The sequence below is a fragment of the Chenopodium album genome, chromosome 9 (assembly GCF_948465745.1).
Source record: "Chenopodium album chromosome 9, dcCheAlbu1.1, whole genome shotgun sequence".
Lineage (NCBI taxonomy): Eukaryota > Viridiplantae > Streptophyta > Magnoliopsida > Caryophyllales > Amaranthaceae > Chenopodium > Chenopodium album.
In genome coordinates this window covers 61473633-61498055 of record NC_137842.1, presented here as the reverse complement: position 1 = coordinate 61498055, position 24423 = coordinate 61473633, and the positions used below count along the sequence as shown (strand labels likewise).

Sequence of the window (24423 nt, the reverse complement as noted above, 5' to 3'; positions counted from 1 at the left end):
ATGGAGCAAAACCTACCAATTATCACAAAAAAGTTGTACAACATGGTTAAACTAGCCATCTTCATGCTAAGAAAAGGTATCTCCAAGAAGAAATTACTCTTGGACCTCAACTTGATGATGAAGCGAGGAAAGACAGCCTTTACAACCAGCAAAGTCTCCACCACTCTAGGTGGTGGTGTTGTTAGTTTCGATGTTCAACAAGAGTACGAGTTTAGTTGTAGTAACACCCCTTTATACCGTCATTACTTCACCAACAAGAAGAAAAACCACTACTACATGTCCTCACCACAATTCGAAGATATTGATGATAGCTTAGAAGCTATTAGCAAGGTGTTGGAGACCATGGTGCCTAGGAAAGATCGTGGTGTCCGGCCTCTAAGGGTGACGGACTCTCCCTTTCCTTTGCAAAGTGAAGGAGAGTGTGGTGATCAACGTGTGGATGAAGCTGCTGAGGAGTTTATTCAAAGGTTTTACTTGCAACTCAAGGAGCAAAACTGCTAGTAGTATTACTAGTTTGGTTATTTTTGTGGTCAAACTTTTGGTTGCTTAACTTTGTGTTAAGTGTAAAATATGGTGAAATTTAGTGTAAGATAGTAGAAAGATACACAAACAATTCAGGTAACAGTGATGCTGAATATGTGCGTCCGTTTTCTGAAATATCATGTTAGAGTTTTGGACTAGCTTATATGGTTGAAACACTTGTAATTTTGCATTACTTTTTTTTGTGTGTGCAAAATATGTGTATATTGTATAATAGTTTGCACTTTGTAAAATTGCACTTGCTTCTAAGGTGGTATTAATCTTTGATTTATAAGTTTACATATAGTAAAACAAACCTCACTCTCCTTAGAAGCTAGAAAATATTTAGTTAAATCAGCACAAACTAAATCGTTGCTTCGAACAACTTTTTTTAATTTTTTTCTTTAGCAACCTAGATGTAAGAATCGTGAAATATATGACTGATAAAAGATTTATTTGATAGGTACAACTTAGAGAAAGAAATGAGTCTTTTAAAAAATCATGAGAAATAAGTCAATCACAGACTACCAGTTCCATTTGATTAAATTAATCTAACTCTTTAATCGTGACAGACTTAAATATGTAGTTTTTAAAAGATTGATAAAGAATTCTCATAGATGAATACACTAATTACGGTGTAACAATAAGTGAAATTAAAATCACGACTATCACTAGTATAACCATTAATATGAGACGGCCTAAAACAACAAATTGAAATAAGACGGTAGGATTTTGATGAAGAATGCCAAAAGAGAGAGAGAGACGCCGTAACTAACTTTACTTAAAATGACTTTTAACCGAAGGAAGGAAACTAACTTTACCTCCATCGAGAAACATTTGAAAAATGTGCTATTCTTTCTATCATGGACCACAAGCATGAAAAACTTTTATTTACGCATATAATATCGCCAATTCAAAATCTTCACACGCATACACCGTCTATCCTCACCCATATGGATACAATTATATGTTGGATATATATAATGGCATGGGATTGGGAGCTAACTTTACTTATCTACTCTTCTATTTGAGGGAAAGGTTCATCTTTGACTCAAATTGGTGGGATAAATATTTTTTGCTTTGCTTAAATATGCGGATGTTATATACTAATTATACTATCTAAGTGTAACTTTGAAATTTTTTATGTCTCACAAATAATACCTAAAAGTTGCACTTATATGTAACAGAGGCAATACGTAGTACAGAGTATGGGGTTTGAAGAGTTACTAATAGTGGTTTGAGCTAGAAGAAGGCATCACCACGCGTGTAAAAGTTACAAACATAAACTCTGTATATTTTTTCATGTATTTTACTCAGATGACAATAACACTAATACCTAGTATTATGTACGTGGATATAATCTAGTTAATGCACGTATAATACATTACAATGATAAATACCAACATGAGCTTCGAAAATACATACCAACAAATAATTAAACCACAATAGCTAGTACTCTGTACAAATCACCTACAAAATGAAAATAATGTACCATGTTTCTTTGTTATCATCATTTAAGACAAGAATAGTTATCTATTAAGAAACCCTCTCTAATAATTTTTCCGTTATTGACACGTTAATCATATACGCAGTATGTAGTAACATACACAATTTATTATTTGAAAAAGCTAAAGTTTAAAATTGAAATGGACAGAAACTAAACCTCTTTGATTGCCTTAAAGCCTTAAAGTTGAAAGTGGCCGGTTTATGATAATATTGAGAGCCTTTAATTTATTCATGCAACGCTACTACTAGTATTGGGAGCTCCATTAATTTAAAGTTCCTTTTTTTTTTTCACTCAATAAAACCTTTGTCTTATAAGCTAGCTTCATGTCTAATTTCCTAGCTATAAATACTCCCTCTACCATTTCTTTTTCCACCACACCAAAAACCTCTCTTATACAAAAAACACAACATTCTAACAAACAAGCTAGCCTACCACTATTACAAAAATAATCTAAGAAAAGATGGAGCAAAACCTACCAATAATCACAAAAAAGCTATACAACATGGTTAAACTAGCCATCTTCATGCTAAGGAAAGGTATCTCCAAGAAGAAATTGCTCTTAGTCCTCAACTTGATGATGAAACGAGGAAAGACGGTCTTTACAACCAACAAAGTCTCCACCACTCAAGGTGGTGGTGTTGTTGGTTTCGACGTTGAACAAGAGCATGAGTTTAGTTGTAGTAACACCCCTTTATACCGTCATTACTTCACCAACAAGAAGAAAAATCACCAAAACTACTACTACATGCCTTCTCCAAATATTGAAGACATTGATAATAGCTTAGAAGCTATTAGCAAGGTGTTGGACACCATGTTGTCTAGGAAAGATAGCGGTGTCCGGCCTCTAAGGGTAACGGACTCACCATTTCCTTTGCAAAATGAAGGAGATTGCGGTGATCAACGTGTGGATGAAGCTGCCGAGGAGTTTATTCAAAGGTTTTACTCGCAACTCAAGGAGCAAAACTGTTATTAATGTTGTGTTAAGTGTAAGTTAAGGTAAAATTAGTGCAATATAGTAGAAAAATACACATATATAGGTATCAAATATAGTAGAAAAACAGTGATGCTGAAAATGTGCGTCCGTTTTTTGAAATATCATGCTGTCTGTTTTTGGGACAAGCAATATGGTAGAACTTTGGACTAGCTTGTAAGGTAGAGAAACTTGTAATTTTGCATTACTTTTTATTGTGTCCGCAAAATATGTACATTATAGTATATTATAGTGGCAAACTCACTCTTATTGAATCATTTGGACGTTTGCACTTAGTGAAATTGATGCACTTGCTTTTAAAGTTAACTGATATTTATATTCGGTTTATGTCGATCTAACATTGAAATCTGATTTGACCAAATACAAAAAAATAATAATAAAAAATAACTCGAGTCTTAACGTAGAATTTTTTTTGTTAAATAAGTAAACTGATGTAGAAATAATGAACTATGTGATTGAAAAAGATTTATTTGATAGGTTTATAGTGAAAGAAACCATTCAAACATCTATGATGAAAAATAAGTCCACCACCAATCTCAAATACAAGTAACTAATTTAACAATAAAATGACTTTAATAGTGACAAACTTAAGTACTTATCAAAAGCTTGATGAAAAGAACTCTACGTCTCTACTAGATAAAGAGACTAATTACTAGCAATCAATGAAATCAAAATCAAAAATTTTCACAATTATAAACATTGATAAGACACGACCTACAACAACCAATTAAATTTGGACAGCATAATCTTAAAGAGCCTCTAATGAGAAAAAGACGCGGCAACTTTACCTACATGACTTTCACAAAAGGAAGGAAAAAAAAACCTTTACCTCAATGAGCCGTCAACATTGAGCAAAAACATTGCAAAATATGTGCGCTATCCTTTGCTTTTATGGACCACAAGCATGAAAACTATGATTCCAATTCAAAATTTTCACTCGTACCGTCTATCAACCATAATATGAATCCTATTGATATGATTTTTGATGGATATAACCTTCAATCGCAGTTGAAAGGTTTGGAATCTTGAGTCTCGGTCAAGAAACGCTAAGCAACACGAGCTTAAAACCTAAACTAGGCCAAGAATACACAAGCACAAGCTTACGTAAAACTTTATAAATTTCAAAACAATCAATCATACTTTTCGTTAAACACCATCACGTATTTATAAGCTAAATAATTAGCCTAAAAATCGGTAAAACAAATTCTAATCTAACTAGGAAACTAACTCTAACTTGTAAAGATAATATTTTGCAAATATGATCTTTAAAGTTAAGCTTATCTTATACTAACCGAATTAAACTAACAAAAATATCCTAATAAATTCGGTCATCTAATAATAAACTAAAAATAACAATAAAAATAATTATAATAACAATATTGATGCGTTGGAACCGCATCACCTAAGGACTTGAATTTTCTAGTGTCATCAATCTTTTGATATCATTTTACATATTTTATAACTTGTACTATGCATGACCTAATTTACAAGATACATTCATTACTTTGTCTACACTACTATTTAGTGGTTAATATAATAATACCCTACATCTTCACTAATGTGCGAAACTCACGTACATTGGTACATGTACATAACATAGAGTTTGGGTAACACTCGTTGTATTAAATAAGCACAACGTACATGTAATTTTGGTTAATTGGTGGTGTTGTAACAATTAAACAATAACCAATCTGGTCATTCTCCAAGATAAGTGCACGATGGATTTTATGCAATTATGCATGATAATTAACATAGTACATAAACAAGGTACATTCATATACTTGTACTCAGTACTCGTATCAAAGTTGAAATGATTATGCTTGTTGTATATACAAGATCTGACAGATCAACTAATATGGAACATAAAAAGCCAAGTGACTACTATCAATTACCAATTCTCAAACAAAACTAGCTAGACCATCTTCGAATTGTTTTTAACATAGTTTTCTTAGTTAGCTAGTTGGTTTTTTTATTTTTTTTTTTTGTAAATAGTATGAGCCTGGTTGTAAATTTCAAATACTTGTATAATTTAGATATTACTAGTAAATAAGATTTTTTTAGTAATCAATTTTTTTAATATAATTACATCAAAAATAAAAATAGATGATTGTGTCAGATAATATAAACTCCTCGATAAGAGTGATTTCCATTGATCAATATTTATAGGGTTACAATGAGAAACCTAATCATATTAGGTAACATAAGATATGTATAGATATCAAAGATAATCTTATACAAAATATATCCTAAACCTAAGATGAGAATATTCTATGGATATTCTCTATCACACCCCCGCAGTCAGAGCGAGAGAAAATCGGATGCTCAGACTGGATCTGAATCACGCATCGAACGGTAAGGATAGTATAGTAACCCATGATCAAAAGAGAAGTAGTAGACGTGTGCTAGTGATGACGATGAGAAGCAACAACCACGACCTACGTATAGTAGAGATATGCACTTTTAGGCCGAAGGAGAAGAGTCACGCTTATACTTGGGCCAAGTTGCAGATCCAGAGAAGAATAAGTTAAGGGATCAAACCATCATCGGAGAGAAGACACTACACTACTACGTGAAATCACAATTGAAGAAAAACAAATAAAATTGCGCAAGAAAAGATTAAATCCCACCGCTTGAAATTAATCAATTCTCAAAAGAGAAACCAGGTAGCAAGAATTAATACTCCACAAAGATTCCAAGTGCTGCAACAATAAAAGGAGCTAACTTGATAGCAAAAGAGATGTGCAAAAGTTGACCTTATTGTGATATACCACCACCAAAACAAAATCTATGTGATTATGTGTAAAAAAAAAACCAATAAGGCAATGTAAGAATCATTGTTGGTCATGGGGAGGTGGAAATAGAGTGCGGCACATGGAGTAGGTTGGCAGATGTGGTTACTACCAGTAGTGGGAGGCGGTAGTGTATGCGATTGCCAACAACAACGATGGAGGAGGCTTTCGCGATTGCTACGTAGGAGGCGCAAGGTTACATAAAGATTCTTAAAAAAAAACTTTGAGAAAAGAAAAAAAATCTATATGTGTGTTTGCGGAAGCATAAAAAACTTTGTATATCCCGCCGGTGGGTTTAATTTTCTAACCCACCGGCAGGGTGAGAATTTTTTGTATATGATCCCAAGATCTCACCTAAGTTGTGATACCATGTCAGCTAATATAAACTCCTCCATTAATACAAATTAGTTTCGATATCTAGCAAATAAATTTAACTAGAAGATCTTTGAATTGATTAAGCAACCTTAAAAGCTTAGATTCTATCTCTTACTCGACACCACACATATCATTATAATCTAACACACTCCATTCATTTTATTTTATTTTATTTTCTCCAAAGTTGGTAGGGAATCTTATTGATCAAAACTTCAAAAGCAACGACTACACACCACATTTTTTGGCCTCAATAATATCTAAATGTTGGACTATGTATTATGATTGATATGCTAAAAATAATAACTTTATTATCCTTATATCTATCAATCACAAAAAGCAAGGACACATAGGTGTATCTAGTTACTTATTTATAATATCATTTTAGGATTCAAGATTCACTAAAATTCTTGTACTGTATAGTAGTATTCTTTAACACAAGCCACTTGTCAAACATTAAGTACGCACACTATGTACCATGCGTCCATGCTTGAATGTTAGTGTCATGCACGGGCTAGCTATAGCTATACCTATTGGAAATAGGTAATGCAAACGGATGCTCGCGCCCGATTGGGCGGTGTTCGCCCGATCGGGCGGAGGTGGCCAAGGAAAATAGGAGAACTCTCGTCTATACCTAGATCTGTCTAAGGTTGAGTCTCTTGATGGAATTAATTATAAGATATGGTCACAAAGGATGTTGATTGCTTTTGAACAAGTAGAAATTGATTATGTTTTGTTTAGGGATGCTCCAAAACCTATTGAGCAAACCAATACCATGATTGAAATTCCTAGTACTCCTGTTCCTGGGAATAAAGAATCTAGCTCTAGTCAAAGGACCACTACTGTTATTGCTAATGAATCTGAAATCAAGAAATTTGATCGTGATAATAAATTTGTTAGAGGTCATCTTTTGAACAGCATGAAAAACAACATATTTGATTTGTATGTTAATATGAAATCTGCTAAGGAGATGTGGGAGTCTTTAGAGAAGAAATATGGTGCTGATGATGCTGGGAAAAAGAAGTATGTGACTGGAAATTGGTTGAATTTTAAATTAGTTGATACAAAGCCTATTATGGACCAAGTCCATGTGTATGAAAATTATGTTGCTGAAATTCTTGCTCAGGGTATGAAGATGTGTGAAATCCTTCAGGCTAATGTTTTGATTGAAAAATTACCTGATTCCTGGTCTGATTATAGAAATCACCTCAAGCATAAAAAGAGGGATTTAACCCTAGAAGAACTTGTGAGCCACATGAAGATTGAGGAAGCCAATAGGCTTAAGGATGTTTCCTCTAAGCCAAAGAATGTGTTAGCAATCAAGGCTAACCTTGTTGAATCTGGTGCTGACTCTGACAAGAAAGCAGGTGATAATCGTGCCAAGAAGGGGAGCTCTGAGAAGAAGGGAAATCTCAAAGCTAAGGGCAAGATTGGGAAGAAAGTCACTGTCAAGTGTTGGTCATGTGGTGAAGTGGGGCACTTTGCTTCACAATGAAAAAACAAGAAGAAGAAAAATCTGAAATCGAGTGGAGGAATAAAGGGTCATGCTCATCTGGTTGAGAATGAGGATGAAGATGTCATTGCTGCAGTTGTTTCTGAAGTCAACCTGGTTGAGAACAACAGTGAATGGATCGTGGACACTGGTGCATCTAAACACTTCTGTGCTAACAAGGACCTGTTTGTCAGTATGGAAGATGCAAAGGAAGGTGAACAAGTCTACATGGGAAATTCAAGTAGCTCTGAGGTACTTGGAAAGGGCAAAGTGGTTCTGAAGCTGACTTCAGGGAAGACCTTGGCTCTTCACAATGTGCTACTTTAAGAACTTGGAAAGTAGAGGCGGGAAATGCTACTATATCACCTTCGTTGATGATTGTTCGAGATATAGCAAGGTGTATCTTTTAAGGATGAAGGATGAAGCTGAGTCCAAGTTTCTTGTGTATAAGGCAGAGGTAGAAAATCAATTGGAGCGGAAAATAAAGAGAGTTCGCTCAGATAGGGGTGGAGAATATGGCTCCGATTTCCTCAAGGACTTATGTGAAAGTGAGGGAATCATTCACGAAGTATCGGCCCCGTATACTCCGCAGCAAAATGGTGTGGCAGAGAGGAAAAATAGGACCTTGAAGGAAATGATAAATGCAATGCTCCTAAATTCTGGGTTGCCAGACAATTTGTGGGGTGAAGCGGTTCTATCAGCTAATTATGTACAGAACAGAGTAACTCACAAGAAGTTAGACAAGACTCCATATGAAATATGGAAGGGTTATGCCCCAAACTTGAATCATATGAAAGTGTGGGGGTGTCTAGCTAAGGTGGGTTACCCATCGTTCAAGCGCTCAACTGTAGGATCTAGGACCTATGATACAGTATTCATTGGCTATGCTGAGAATAGTGCCGCATACAGGTTTATGATTCTGGAAGATCGCTCTATATCTGAATCTCGTGATGCAGAGTTCTTTGAACAGGTATTTTCTTTGAAGAAAAACTTAGTTACTAACGATGTTTCTTCAGTTCCTTCATCTGCAGAGCCAGAAGATGCTTCCCCTAGGATTGAAAGTGAGATTCAACCTAGGAGAAGTAAAAGGCAAAGAGTGGAGACAAGCCTTGGACCTGATTTCCTAACAGCCTTTATAGCAGAGTGCGGAAATCTAGGTGAGTTCGAAGATGATCTAGATGAGATCATGTTGTGTCTACAGGTTGTGGATGAAGATCCGAAATCATTTGAAGAAGCTATGAGTTCAGTAGATGCAACCTTCTGGAAGGAAGCTGTAAATAGTGAGCTTGACTCAATCATGTCAAATGGAACCTGGGAGCTTGTGGACCTGCCAAAAGGGAGCAGAGCTATTGGGTGCAAGTGGATTTTCAAGAGAAAAATGAGAACCGACGGCACCGTGGAAAGGTTCAAAGCTAGATTGGTGATAAGAGGGTTCACTCAAAAATTTGGCCTTGATTATTTTTATACTTATTCTCCTGTGACTAAAACTGCCACTATTCGTGTTTTGTTTGCCTTAGCTTCATCTTACAACTTGATTGTACATCAGATGGATGTTAAGACAACTTTTCTGAATGGCGATTTGGAGGAGGAGATCTACATGGAGCAACCTCCGGGTTTTGTAGTTCCTGGGATGGAGAATAAGGTGTGCAGACTAAAGAAATCCTTGTATGGCTTAAAACAAGCTCCGAAGCAATGGTATGAAAAATTTCATAAAACTGTTCTTAGTTTTGGTTTTGTTGTCAATGGTAGTGATGCATGTGTGTACTCTAAGATGTTTGGTGCGCAATGTGTGATATTATGCCTGTACGTTGACGACATGCTCCTGTTTGGCACAAACATGTATGTCATAAATGAAACTAAGAAGTATTTAAATTCAAAGTTCGAGATGAAGGATTTGGGAGAGGTAGATGTGATCCTTGGTGTTAAACTTACTAAAACCAAGAAAGGGTATTTTCTGTCTCAGTCTCATTATGTGGAGAAAATTCTGAAGAACTTTAATTGTTTTGATTTGCCTCCATTGAGAACTCCCTTTGATCCTTCTGGAACTTTGGTGAAAAATGTGGGGGACGGTGTGTCTCAAACTGAATATGCTAAGGTGCTTGATAGTCTGATGTTTTTGATGAACTGCACTCACCCTGATATTTCTTTTGCTGTTAGTAGACTTAGTCGCTATACTCATTGTCCTAGTGAGCAACATTGGGTTGCTTTGAAGCGTGTGCTCAGATATCTATGTGGAACCGTGTCTTGGGGATTGAATTTTGTTGGTCATCCTTTGGTTCTTGAAGGGTATTGTGATGCAAATTGGGTAACGGATAGTGATGAAACAAGCTCTACGAGTGGCTATGTGTTTACCCTTAGTGGGGGTGCAGTTTCATGGAAGTCTGGTAAGCAGACGTGTATAGCTAGATCAACAATGGAAGCTGAGTTCATCGCATTGGATATTGCTACACAAGAGGCAGATTGGTTGAGAAATTTGCTTATTGATATTCCCTTGTGGGGGAAGCCGTCATCACCTGTGTCGATGCATTGTGATTCACAAGCTGCTATATGTGTTGCTAAAAACAACGTTTACAATGGTAAGAAAAGGCACATAAGAGTCAAACACGAGTCTGTGAAGCAGTTTATTGTGAATGGGGTTATTTAGTTGGACTATGTTCGAACAGAGAAAAACCTGGCAGATCCTTTTACTAAGGGATTAAGTCGTAGACTAGTGGTGGAGTCATCAACTGGTATGGGTTTAGGACCTATGTTGTAATGTCTTGAAATGGTAGCTATTCTAGCTATGTGACATGATACATTGGTTTTAATAAATCTGGAACTTGTTTTGGTTTATTTGTTTCATTGGCATGAATCATGTGGATTTGTTATATATGTATCATGTGTTTGAATCTATTACTCTATAAGAGTGGTAAGTTTTACCAGTTAGATTCTGCTAGGATGAGTTTGTCTCTTAATGTCATTAGTCCAGTTGTTTTCTGAGCAGGGATAGATTGAGGTTCTTAAGAGAGTTAAGACCTTTGTCCTAGTAGTTCTTAAAACAGGATAGATAATGACACCGAAAGTTGAAGGGTTGAACTTATGTTCTTAATGTTCTAGTTCCATTGCATGTAATTCTCTGGTTTGCAAGGTGCTTAAACATGTTTAAGCCTGCAGGGAAAGACCTTTGAATTTGCTGGGAACGTGTGTGAATAACACATAGGATGAACACCTACGTGAGCACGAGAGGTGGCCTCTCTCAAGGGAAGACTGGAGTATTGTTTTCCTGAAGTACTCATGAGAGCCCAAGTGTTGGCCAAGATTGGCGGAGTTGCTTAAGCTTTATAGTCAAGGTATGTGTATTCAAGGTCCCTTCCTCGCTCCTAGGAGTTCAAATCTTAGGATACTCACTAGGGAAGTGTTGAAAACCTTGTGCACTATTGTGTTAGTTCAAACCTTTGGATACTAGCATTTAAGTACTAAGACTTTCATTTACTGTTCAGATTTCATGTTGAAGATCCGCTCGCATTAGTGGGGGATTGTTGGAAATAGGTAATGCAAACGGATGCTCGCGCCCGATCGGGCGGAGGTGGCCAAGGAAAATAGGAGAACTCTCGCGCCCGATCGGGCGGCCCTCGCCCGACCGGGTGGCGGACTCGAGTTTTTGACGAGCCCGATCGGGCGGCTTCGCCCGATGGCTCGCCCGGGATGGGGTTTCTAGATCGCCCGACCGGGCGGTGTTCGCCCGATTGGGAACCCGACCGGGCGGTGTTCGCCCGATCGGGCGCGACACCAGGTCTGGAGAAACTTAATCTCGTGCCCGATCGGGCGGCAGCTCGCCCGATCGGGCCCGCTTTTTTTCCTAGGTCGGTTTGCTTTGCGTGTTTCCTTTTCCGGGACTCATATAAATACGAGTCTTGCCTTTTCATGAGATTCCTTCACTTTCTAGCCGAAAACACAAACCTACCTTTTGAGATCTGAACAGTTCTTGAGCAATTCCACTCTTCGAGTTCGGGTGCACGGATTACGGAGAGAGTTGCGTTAAACTTGGGGGGCGTGCGTCATTAGGAAACTTGTACCGGTGGTGGCGTATTTCGCTTCTAAGGCAGTGGATTTTGATCCACGGCGCGACTGTGAGTTTGGGATCTTCAATCCAGGAAAGTTCTAATCTTTTTGTTTGTTATTGATTTCAATAGTTATTTTACCAACAATACCTATCGTGGTATAGTGGCAAGAAAGTACATATACAAAGAATTAGAAGTGGAAATATTAAGTTAAATTAAATCAAATATTAATTCAATAATTGCAATGTGTGATTGCCATGCATTTATAATTTAAATCAAACTACTAAGAACTGCGTATATCATTGAACAATTTTGTATAAATGCTTAAAGAAGTCGAATATATCAACAATTTTATAAAGTAGTTCAAGGCATGCAAAATTGCATTGCTAATGGAATTGGTGGTTTTGATGAAGGATAAAAGAACCACTTCATCAATTAGTGGATAACACGCCAATTTAATTAGTAGTTTTATCAGGTAAATCTCTAATTGATTTGACGAATTTTCTTTCATGAAACCTGACCTCCTACTGAATTAGTGATTTTTCCTTTTGAATTTCGCTATAAGTGAATTGAGGGGGTTGACTTGATTGCTAGCTCAGGTTTAAAATAAGAATTGACAATCTTTTAAGATAAAACAATGATTTTAGCAGATTTCTAATTGAACTAGTGGTTTAAAATAAGTTTCCATTTGTCTCGACTAAATAATGCACCAATTTAATTAGTGGTTTAATTTGGTAAATCGCTGATTGATTTGACAATTTTCTCTTGACTAAAACTCCCTATTGAATCAGTAGTTTTTCCTTTTGAATTTTTTGAAAAGTGAAATGAAGAAATTTGCCTTGGGCTTTAAATAAGAATAAACAATTTCTTAATTAAAATATAAAATTTTAATTGAGCTAGTGGTTTATAATCTCACGCATGGAACCATAATTGAATTAGGTTTTCAATTGTCTCATTTAAACAAAAACCTTAACAACTATTTTTTTGTACATTGTTTTGAGATTTAATTTTACAAGGATTCTAGTTTATTGTTAATAGATTTATCATAAATAATTATTGACTAGGATTGGTGCTACAAGGTGCCAGCTAAAAGTCGAAAGCTAGGAAAGTGCAACAACAAGTCCATGGCTTTGGGAGGCATGGGCATGTCTAGACAAAGAAGTACAGGCACTCACTCTGACACGTTTGTGCCTTGACAGAGAATCGTTGTGGCGCGTCCTTGCTCGCATGAAGCATGTTTCTGTTTGTTGCCGTGCAAGTGCCAAAAACTTGGCACCCCTCAACTGTAATGCCCCGTATTTTGATACATATTTCCTTAATTAATTAATTAATTAATTATTATTTTTCAAAAAGGGTATTTAGTAAATTATTTTATTATTCCAATTTTGGAGCCAAAATGATGTTTGAATTTTGACACCAAAAGTATTTTAAAACTTAATTATTATTTTTAGATTTTGGATAAGATTTATTATCTATTTATTTTAAAATCCGAATTATTTATATATACATTTCGGATATTTTAATTAAAGCAAAAATTATATTTTAACTATTTAATTAATAGGTCGAAAATTCTCTGATCTAATGGTTAGCTAAGGATTTAGGATTTTCCTAGTGTGGAAAATCTGATTTTCTTGGTTAAGTTGTTTAGTAAATAGTTTGTGTTCTTTTAATTAATTCTTTATACAATACGTATATTTTATTTACACAACTATTTTCAATTCCAATCTAGAAAAATATTTCCCTAAATACTACATAGGGTCATAGGGTGTCTGAAATTTGAGTTATGGAATGAAGCTCAAAAATTTCGGCCACCGTGATGGATTTTTGGGTGATTTATTTTGGTAAATTGTATTTTTTTTAATTATCTTCCTTAAATCTATTATTTTCCACCTCTTAGATATTTGATCATCTTATTTCCTATCTTATTTCATCCTTGATTATTCCCCAAGTAAACCTTTTTTTGCCATACTATTATTCATGACAACATACTTTCCTTAATTTTATTATTCTTAGTCACCTTAATCTCAAACTTTCCATAATTATAAAGCTCTCGCTCTTCTCCAAGTAATTTCCTTAACTCTTTTTACTATAATTCTTCCTACATTTTCCTACCATAATTCATACATAATCTAGCCTATAATACCTATTGATTCATGGCTAAACACTCACACCAATTCTCTAATTCTCTCTTAATTCTCTTCTCATCTTCTTCTTTTTTTTTCTTGCGCCAACCATCACTAAACACCACCTCCCATCGCCAGCTGCCACTAGCCGCCACCACCCTCCAACGCCAGCCACCGACCATCGACAGCAGCAACCTTGAAAAGAATTGATTTTAATAATCATTTTATTGAGTTATTTGAATTATATTTGAGAATTGGATTCAAATCATGAATTTTTGAATTATTGGATTAGTTATTGGAATTGGTTTTAAAAGCATGTTTGCAAATAAATTGAGTTTACTTATCTTGAACTTATCGTACTTAACATATTTTTCTAATTCGTATTTTCTATTTGTTTTGGTTCAACCTGTTTACCTTAATGTTAAGCAATGTTGACTAATTTCATGTGGAGTCCATATTTGAGCATTTGGGAGTCCCGGGATGTTCTTCACCTAGATTAGGAATGTTGGTCTTTATTTTTATGATGAGTACGCACTCATGACAATTGTTGAAGGTAAAAATACCCCATATACGTGGCCCAGTCCCATAGTGACACGTGTCACCACGAGAAGATGCCACGCATTCAGCTCAAGAGCACCCAAAGTTTCAGGCCAATCTCGTAGCGACACGTGGCCCAATTAGAGGGTGACACGTGTCGTCACGAGAAGATGCCACGTGTTTAGGGCATGTGTTCCCCTTAAATCAGCACGCAAAAGAGGCCTAACAACGTCAGGGCCCAAATCCCGAGAGATATCATTGAAAGCCGCAAAGCGGCGCCCTCAAAGTAATACGTGGCATTCACTGATTGCGCAGCCAATCACGTCACGCAATTCTAGGGTGCAAACCCTAGAATGGGGCACGAGTCCCACCCCTATAAATACCCCAATCATTTATGATGGGAGGGGTGGATTAAGACATTACAACAAAAAGAGCATTAAATAGCTCCAACTTCTCTCTACTTTCTCTCTCTAGCCTTTTCCGTTCCGATCACTAACTTGATGGTCAGAGGCGAATATTCCGACAATCGGAATATTCGTTGTTTTGCAGGTTGGACCGTCTCGTTGCCAGAAGAGCGTGACCAGTATCCAAGGAAATCTAAAAAACACCCGAAACAACAATGGTTTCTATTTATAGCTTTTATTAATGAAAGAAGAGTTTAAATTTTCGCTGCAAAGTATTGTTTTGGTTAGTAGTTTGAGTAGCCTTGCATAATCACACGACAATAATAAGGCTAAATCTATCTATATGGTATAATTATACGTATTATACTAGTATTTTCGTAGAGGAAGATTTGGAGGTGTTACATCAACAATTAACTTTCGTTTCAATTTTATTTCTAATATTGGGGCATAGACGTGCATTAAGAAGTACGTTCGTGCTTGGAGATTTTTGGGCAAATTAAGTCGATTTTGCACTAGGCTTTATCTCTGTAATTAAAGTCTATCTTTGCTAATATATGGGTTATTATAAATACCCAGACCCCAGTTTATGGGTTACTATAAATAATACTCCTTAGGTTATTTATTAGCTTTGTGATATTCATAATCAATTTGTAATATGGAATTCAAGATTAATAAAGCTTTTATTTTCCTCTAGCCCTGCTGTAGGAGTCATTTGAAGTACGCCTACGTTAAAAGCACGTGTGAATATGCTTGGCACTCATAGGAAGTAGGAATTGACATAATACGATTAGGGACAAGGAAAGTAGGAATCCTCCAACAAGTTTTTAAGGAAATTGTAAACCATTCACGGATCATTAAAGACAACCACGATAAAGGAACAACAATAGGCAACAACGATTGACCCGTCAAGGTTACACCCCATTCATAATCCATGAGATTACTAACTCCATATGGTTCGGAACCACGAAAGGAGGATTAGGGTTGATGATACGAAGTGAGTCATGGAGTCACATTCGCCCGTATTGACCTCTACTCGATTCTTATTGTGAAAAGCATTCCTGTGATCTCAAAACCATACAAACAAAATATTCAATTTGCTCCAAACTATTATTATGATAAATTGGTTGAACACTAATGCAACATATAATTCTAAAATATTAGTGATCACTTCGATTAAACAATAAGATTAAAGGAACCTAAACTGGTTGTCTAAATTATCTTATTAGGCGTGATTTTCGATTACATATTCCCTTGAAACATGCAATATATTGATCAATAATAACAACAAAATTAACATTAATATTGGAAGCAATTCAACTATAATCCAACAATTAATATAAACATAATAACAATAGTTAGAATAATAATAGAAATAAAAGGAACATGCATGATTCTTTACTTTGATTTTGTTTGCTTGCAACTAAACAATAAACGCGTTAGTAACTTCAAGGAAATTAATAAAACAATAATTAAAATTAAATCAATTAAAGTTGATTTGGGGCCAAACCCTCGAACATTTCTACCTTTCACGCCTTGGTTTAAGGATGAAACTTCGGGTAAAGTATGGAGTCTTTGGAATGCTTGGGGAAGTATTGTGAGAGAATAAGGTAGGGTAGTGTTTAGGTTAGATCATATAAGAGAGAAGAGAGAATTATTTTATGTCTCGAACTGTAGAAATGAGGCTTGTATTTATAGAGGAAATGAGCAGGGGATTACACGCAACCCTAGAAAAAATAAAAACCCTAATTTTGGGCACTGTGACATGGCATGTCTGCTGCGACACGACAATGGGTGTCGTGACACGGTATATTACATCGTGGCGCGATACAAAATTTGGCCTAAAATGATAAAGCGCGTGCAGTTGTGTACGCGGAGAAAACAAGGAAAATCCCGTGTGCGACGCGGCAAAGAATGCCGTGACGCGGCAATGTCCACCGTGGCGTGGCACATGGTGCCGTGTCACAGTGTACAGTTTTTCCAGATTTGCGTCCAAATTCATTTTTAATCTAATATAATTTCGCTGAGTATTTTTAAGTGCCGTTTCATAATTTCGGGCTATTTAGGTTTATTGTTCATTAATCGGGCTTAATTAATAAATAATACGAAACGAATTAAAAAGGTTTCGGGCCAAAATACAAATTGACTATGCATTGTCTAAACATTAGGACTGATCCGTTGACTATTTTGTGAGCTGAGTTTGATTGAACATGGACTTTAAGCACTCTCGGGATTAAATATTCAACCCGACCAATAATGGCGGAGAAAGGTGTTCATCACCGGGTTTGGTTTTAGGGGAGACATTTTTAGGTGTCTACACCTGCTAGTGGATGTAGCAAACACATTGTTAGTATACCATGCAAATCGGTGTGTTATTTAATTTGTTTGTTTTACATTCTTTATTAGTTATTTCTCACATCCATTATAATAGTTTCACTTTAAGCTCATACTCGAGCTTGATCCTATTTCGAAGCAAACTTGCTAATTGTTAAATCTATTAAAAGTTTAAGCATTTTCTACCAACGAAAGAACCTTGGTTCACATTTGCTACTGGTTTAATTTTTTATTCTATCTTACTACCACCCAAATCCCAAAATTTTAGATATCACTATTTGTTGCCTTATACCGTTACTATTTACGTTAGTGGGGCCCAACTACTGTCTAGCCGCCTCACTGCCACCACTCTATCTTCAACCACCCTCATTGCCACAGTTCAACCTCCATTTCCCCATCAACGCCAGCGACCCCACCCCTCCCTTTTCCCATCACCGTTGCCCCGAAACCACCTTAAACGGTAAAAATGAAACATTAAAACCCCCACCTCGACACCACCCATTCCCCTTTCCCCCAATCGTAAATGACCCCTTTCCCCTTCCCCCAACCTGAATCGACCCCCTCCCCTTCCCCCACCCAAAAACTAACACCAATACCCTAAACCCATTCCCCAAAACCACCCTAAATGGGTTTTAACATAATAACGTGTATAACATGGTAGTATGGTACTATGGTACCAAAGGAGTACTTAAAACTATCGCGCGGAATATGATGGTGTTCAAGCTATAAGTGGTGTTCAAGCTATAAGTAATAATAGTTTCATTCATTACTATTTTTTGAACTTGTATATGTTCAAATTTTTATTTTATAATTGAGTTTCAGTATCTCACTTAATATTTTTGATATTAAAAAAAATCTCTTTCGTCCTAATGCACAAGACGATATGATATACAATTATACAAATGATTCATGCAAATGGACTAGATAAATGAAGTTCCATGCGAAAAAAGATGCAAGAAATTATTGTACGTATTATTTGTACTAACCTAAAAAGGCGTTATGGCCTAACTAGCTAGCTTAGGATATTCAACACGTTTAAAGTTCAAACATGTCTCAAATAAACCACTTTTGCATTATTACAACTCAAGTAATTCCATTAAACGTGTCCCTAATAACTAGTATTATTCAATAAATAAAGGTAGAAAAAGTAGAAGTGTTACAAGTTAAGAAATTGAAACTTCTACTCACCCTCCCACAATCAAAAGTACTCAATAATTTAACATTTCATAATCAACTTTTTTTCTCCTATATATAACTCCTTTCAATTTGCATCCCTTTCTCATCATAACAAGTCTTGTCTTCTCAATTCACTTTTCTCTCCTACAATTATTAACACTAAAAAAAACAAAAGCATTAGAAATGGAGCCTAAATTAGAAGGCATTTCAAGGAAGGTATGGAAAATAGTAAGGGTGGCAATTTTCATGATAAAGAAAGGTCTATGCAAGAAAAAAATAGTCATGGACCTCAACTTCATGATGAAACGTGGCAAAATCGCCGGTAAAAAAGCCCTAGGAAACCTTATGTTCCACAACAACCACCACCTCTTCTCCACTCAGGGCGGCGTTGGTGGGTCATCTAACCTCTCCAACGACGCCCGGGAGTACGAGTTTAGTTGTAGCAACACACCTTTATACCACCGCTACTTCACCAACAAAAGAAAGAACCATCACCACCAAAATAATGATCACTATTACATGCCCTCCCCTTTTCCCTTGGAAGATGGTCAAAATTATAATATAGAGGATGTTAACAATGTACTTGAAATGATATTACGTAATGACAAAGATGTTGGTGGTGTTTTGGCTGCTTCACCGGCTTTGCCGGGCCTAGGGTTCGGACAGAGCCCTACGGTCCGGCCTCTAAGGATAACGGACTCACCGTTTACGGCACAAAACATGGATCAAGACGACGAGCATGTGGATCAGGCTGCTGAAGATTTCATCACGGATTTCTACTCTCAACTTAAACATCAAAATTAGCCATTATATCTTTTTGTAGGAGGAACTTACAATTGTAGAGCATGATACATTTTAATTTTAAAAAATTTATTATTGTTTTTTTTTGGAGGGAATCATATAAATGTGTCAAGAAAAAGAAAAGAATATGTTCTCTTTCAATGGAAAATTTGCAACTTCGTCTTGCATTATTCTTCTATACATTTTTTGTAATAAAAAAAATATTTGTACACAAACAAGCCAAATAAGGATTAAGGATTTATGTGTATATATTGGTACAATTTGTTACTTATTTTAATCATTCCCTCTTTTTTTAGGGAAAATTTCTTTAAGTGCCATATTTTTGGTACCTTTGAATAAAGTGAAAATCAAATCAAACGTAGCTGACCAATCAACTAGCTTTCTTTAGTTAGGAAGATCCTTTGTTCATTCTTCTAACATATACTATATATTATTCACATGCATTTTGTTACTTAAATATGCATACCCCTTTATGAGTTCTTGAGTAAATTTATGGATGCTTTTGTATAGACGTGTTCTTATATGTGATTCGCCGTACAATAAATCAATGGTATAATATATTCAAATGAAATAATTGACAATATGGAGATGAAATTATTATTGACCATGCATGCAACAATGGGATTACAAGTACAAAAGTTAAATTATTTGTTTATATTTATATATATAGAGAGGTTACTAATGATGCATATAAGGAGTATGATAGTATGAAGTTATTGATCAATCATAAAAGATGTTACCGATAAATAATTAGGTTATTACTTCTAACGAGTCCATGTTGGTACTAATAAAGTTCTAGATGAGGATATAAAAAATACCATGCCGTTACAAGTGTATATGTAACGTTTCATTTATAAGATTAATCGATTAATACAAAGTAAGACTATTTTTGATGGAAAACATTTTATTGTTTGATATATAAAGGGTCTGTTCATATTTACTTATTTTCAGTTCAGTTCAGCTCCAATCAGTTCAGTTCATTTCAATTCAGTTCAGTTCAGCTCCAATCAGTTCAGTTCAGTTCAGCTTTTAATTTCCCTCTCTCATAAAATATTCATTTCAGCTTAGTTCAGTTCAGTTCAGTTCAGTAAATATGAACAGGCCCTAACTGCATGTGATAAAGAGTTTTCCCAAGATAATGTACACAATACAAACAAATTTATGAATAGTATCTTACCTTTTCCATTCCCATTGTTATTTAAATTAGGAAATTTTGTGAAAAACTACCTAGTATAATCCAGAATTTGCGAAAAAGTACCTATTAAAAAAAATTGTTGTAATTGACTACCTAATTTTTTAAAAATGTTGTAATTTACTACCTTTACGCCGGATTATGAATAAGTTTGACCAAAATTCTCCGGCGTTGACTTGGTCACGTGACACTTGGTGAAAGAAAAGGGTCATTAAGTGTCACGTGATGGTCACGTGGCCAAGTCAACACCGGAAAACTTTGGTCAAACTCCTTCATAATCCGGCGTAAGGTAGTAAATTACAACATTTTTCGAAAATTAGGTAGTCAATTACAACATTTTTTTTAATAGGTAGTTTCTCGCAAATTCTGGACTATAATAGGTAGTTTTTCACAAAATTTTCCTTTAAATTATTTGGTAAAGTTCTCCGTTTACCAACTCTAATTACCTTCTAAATGTATATGTCCAGTCGAAGATTGTATTGCAAATTAAATAAAAGAAAACGGAGAAAGCAGAATAATAATTAAGGTTATATGTATGTTATTTTTTTCTACTCAGTGACTCATTTATTTATATTAATAAAAAAAAAAAAGGATTCTTTGTGGAACCTTGTTCTGAAAGTGAGAGAGCACAACCTAAAAATAAAGAGAACACTAACTTAGTCACTTTAGTATACTCACTCACTAAGTGGCGCTGCATAAAAGAAGAAAACAGCCAAAAACATTTGCTAAAATACAAAGCCACGACTAATTGCAAGACAAGGCACTCAAATAATTGTGTCCCTTCTTAGCTTTTTAATTTTAAACTATTCACTTTTTGCCACCATACCCTCATCCAACCTTAATGTTCCAAGATCAAGCCTAACAAAGGCTTGGATCCGTGGAAGATCCATCTACGTTATTTATCGATTATGCACGTCAATAATAAAATGCTTGATTACTTTACTAAGACTTGTTCTCGCCACATGTAATAAGAAAACTGGACACGTATCATGTCACAAATTATGTTGCAGCTTTAGGTCATCATTGGAATATTGATCTCTTTACATATAGTAGATTTTCTAGTACTCGTTATATAGATAGAATAGGTTATAGCTTTAACTAAAGGCTGTCTTAACCCTCTCATGTGCTTTTCCTTCTCAATAATAATAATAATATTGGATCTTTTACTAAAACAGTTAGTTAGACAAAAGTATTTACGAAAACGGCTGATTATAAATTTTAATTCCCAAACTAGCTAATTTATTAACTTGGAAGGAATCTATCTATTTCTTATTTCCTTTGAACCGATTTGGTTCTTTTTTTTCTTAACTTTGGTTTTTTTGTTTTATTTTTATTTACTTAAAGATTTTTTTAAGTTGGAAAATTTAAACAATATACAAAACTACGAACAACGTAAACAGTCGCAGACTCGCAGAACCCTAATGTCGATAAAAAAAAAATTAAAAGCACTAATTTTTCCATCTATATCAATCACAAAAATTTGGAATTTCAAGTAGTATTGTTCTATCAAGACTACCGCAAATTTATACGACGATAAGAGATTTTAAGGTATTGCTCATCTTTTTCATGTCTATTAATTGTATATTCTTTGTTAATGTTGGCTAGTATGAATTTTTTTTTTTTTTTTTTTTTTTAATGTGTATGATAAATCAAACTTACATATATTTATTTCCATCTTTATGTGTTAAAAAAAATAGTTGTATTTTTTTTTTCCTTTTGTTGATTGGAAGTTTGGATCATTTTTTTGAGTGCTTGTTTATGTTGTGTAACTTTTTTAAAAATTGAGAATTGATGCATATATATTATGTTGATTGTTATTGTTCAAAGTAATAGGATATTTTAAACTATGGCCTTAGAATTTAAATAAAACCAAAGGTAAAAATAAAAAAAATAAAAAAAAATAAAAAAAAACTAATTCTTTTTAAATAATAATAAAAAAAAAGAATAAAGTGAACTGAACGGGTTCAAAGTAATATAAAAAATAAATAATATCTTTTCAAATCAATAAATTTAGCTAGTTTGGGAATTAAATTTTATAATTAGCCGTTTTGGTAAATACTTTTGTCAAATTAGCCATTTTGGTAAAAGATCCAATAATATTAATAAATATTTTTCGAAATAAATTTGATTTTTTATAAGACAATCATCATATTAAATTAAGATTAATATTATTTATCATTTTAATTCAGCTGGATGCTACTAATTGATGAGATGAGCGTAAACTATTGACTAAAATAATTAAACCTTATTGAACTCCAAAGTTCTCTTCCCTTTAATTATGTGCTGCATAAAATAGATTTAGAGTTGTTGGACAAGATGTAACCAATGATCAACTACTAATCTATACACTAACTAATAATCATCAAAATAATCTATATGGATAAGTGGATATATTTATCCATATATATGGCTACTGTATACATGAATGAATAATTGAGGGATCTTTTAACTAGTTGATTGTTTATCCATATAGCCCAAATCAATTATTCGTTGCTTGTGGGGAAAACTTCCTAAACCACCACATAATCTTCTTTCCACTTGTCTACTTTTTCTTAAATTCTATGGAAAAAATACTTAACAATGAAATACATATATACATACTATACATAACAGAATATACATCAAAATTCGTAGCTCACACTTTTGCCATATAGATACTTCCTTCATTTCTTTAGTTGACACCGTTTGACTTTTACACTATTCACACACTACACTTTGACTCGCTTTTGTGGTTTATAGATACGATAAAATATAATAATGTGGGATCTTGTTTGAATCGTCTATATGTATATTTTATTAATATTCACTTTTTATAATTTTACAATTTTAATAATTGAAGTTATTGAGCGTTAAAAACATGCGTTGGCAAGTGTGATAGTAGAAAAATATCAACTAAAAAAAACAGAGGAACAATCGTTGGGAATAGAAAACATGCACTTTTGTTTGTGGAAAACAGAAACCTTTTGTCACGTTTGATTAGATACCATGTTAAAGAATCAATTTAATCAATTTAAAACCTAATTAAGCTGATAGTTGAGGCTCATAAAAGCGAACTAAGTCATGATTGATTTATAAACCCTATCACAATATACACAAAGTACTACTAGCTTAGAAAAAAAAGTGTAGAAATTTATCATACAAATAATATATGTTATTAAATTAAAATAAAGCAACAACCATAAAATTAAAGACAATAGGAACGTATCCTATATTAATATAGTAATTAATCACAAATCAAACACGAATGTTTCATAAAAGATGAAGAAAAAAAAAAAACCAAACAGATTTACATTCGACCCTGGCAGAAGTTGAGAGCAACGGAATAAGCATTCGTAAAGAATTCACGATTCCGTTTACTCTCTATAGTAGAGTTTTCTTGGTCTTGTTTAATAGCATCTTCCATGTTTTGACGAGCTTCTTTGCTATACTCGTCGCACTTCCTTATTTTCTCTAATACCTTCTCCTTGGTTGTTTCGGCGTTGGTGTGTACAACCAAAGAAAAGATAATTACAAGCGTAATCACGTACATTGTCACGACATTGAAGCTCTTATTCTGCTTCAGAGACATTGTCGTTCAATAATGTAGTCGTACTATTTAATGAATAGAGGAAAGGTACACAATTGCTAATAGTCGAGTAAATACTATATAATGTAGTATTTGTAGTATGATATAATCATGCATGCACGTCTTAATTTTAATTTTATAATTTATTGATAAAATTGCACTATCAGTTAAGCTGTACACAAATAATTTTGTGCTGGTTAATGAATTAATTATGATCGATTATGCCCCTCCATTATGAATGTTTAGTGGGTTATCGGGCAATATATGACTATTAATTAACAACTAAGCTATTCACCAATTAATAATTAACACTGACTAATAATTAACAAAATCATTTTATGGATAATTGGATAATGTGGCTACTGTATAAATGAATGAATTATTGAGGGAACTTTACTGATTGTATATCCATAAATATGTGTTTAAGCCTAAATCATTTTGTGGGGAAGACTTCCTAAAACACCACATAATCTTCTTTCCACTTGTCCACTTTTCTTGGAATTTGATGGAATAAAAATACTTAACAATGAAGTACTATACGTATAACTGTATAAGAGACTACACATTTAAATTCGTAGCTCACA

At 34.5% G+C, this 24423-nt stretch overlaps 3 protein-coding genes across 3 annotated transcripts; all 3 read left to right on the top strand.

Moving 5' to 3' along the window:
- Positions 1 to 501, top strand: LOC145557872 (uncharacterized). The gene has a single exon (XM_081619050.1). It carries the CDS (start codon positions 1 to 3, stop codon positions 499 to 501), a length of 501 nt encoding a protein of 166 aa, XP_081475176.1.
- Positions 502 to 2352: 1851 nt separating this feature from the next.
- LOC145560039 (uncharacterized) lies at positions 2353 to 3297 on the top strand. The gene has a single exon (XM_081621294.1). It carries the CDS (start codon positions 2487 to 2489, stop codon positions 2997 to 2999), a length of 513 nt encoding a protein of 170 aa, XP_081477420.1. The 5' UTR covers positions 2353 to 2486; the 3' UTR covers positions 3000 to 3297.
- Positions 3298 to 18464: 15167 nt separating this feature from the next.
- LOC145557871 (uncharacterized) lies at positions 18465 to 19085 on the top strand. Its single transcript, XM_081619049.1, has one exon. The coding sequence runs from the start codon at positions 18465 to 18467 to the stop codon at positions 19083 to 19085; it is 621 nt and encodes a 206-aa protein (XP_081475175.1).
- Positions 19086 to 24423: the final 5338 nt, after the last annotated feature.

Bases quoted from the DNA above. Each gene is read 5' to 3' on its own strand.
- LOC145557872 (XM_081619050.1), top strand. From the start codon at position 1: ATGGAGCAAAACCTACCAATTATCACAAAAAAGTTGTACAACATGGTT.
- LOC145560039 (XM_081621294.1), top strand. From the start codon at position 2,487: ATGGAGCAAAACCTACCAATAATCACAAAAAAGCTATACAACATGGTT.
- LOC145557871 (XM_081619049.1), top strand. From the start codon at position 18,465: ATGGAGCCTAAATTAGAAGGCATTTCAAGGAAGGTATGGAAAATAGTA.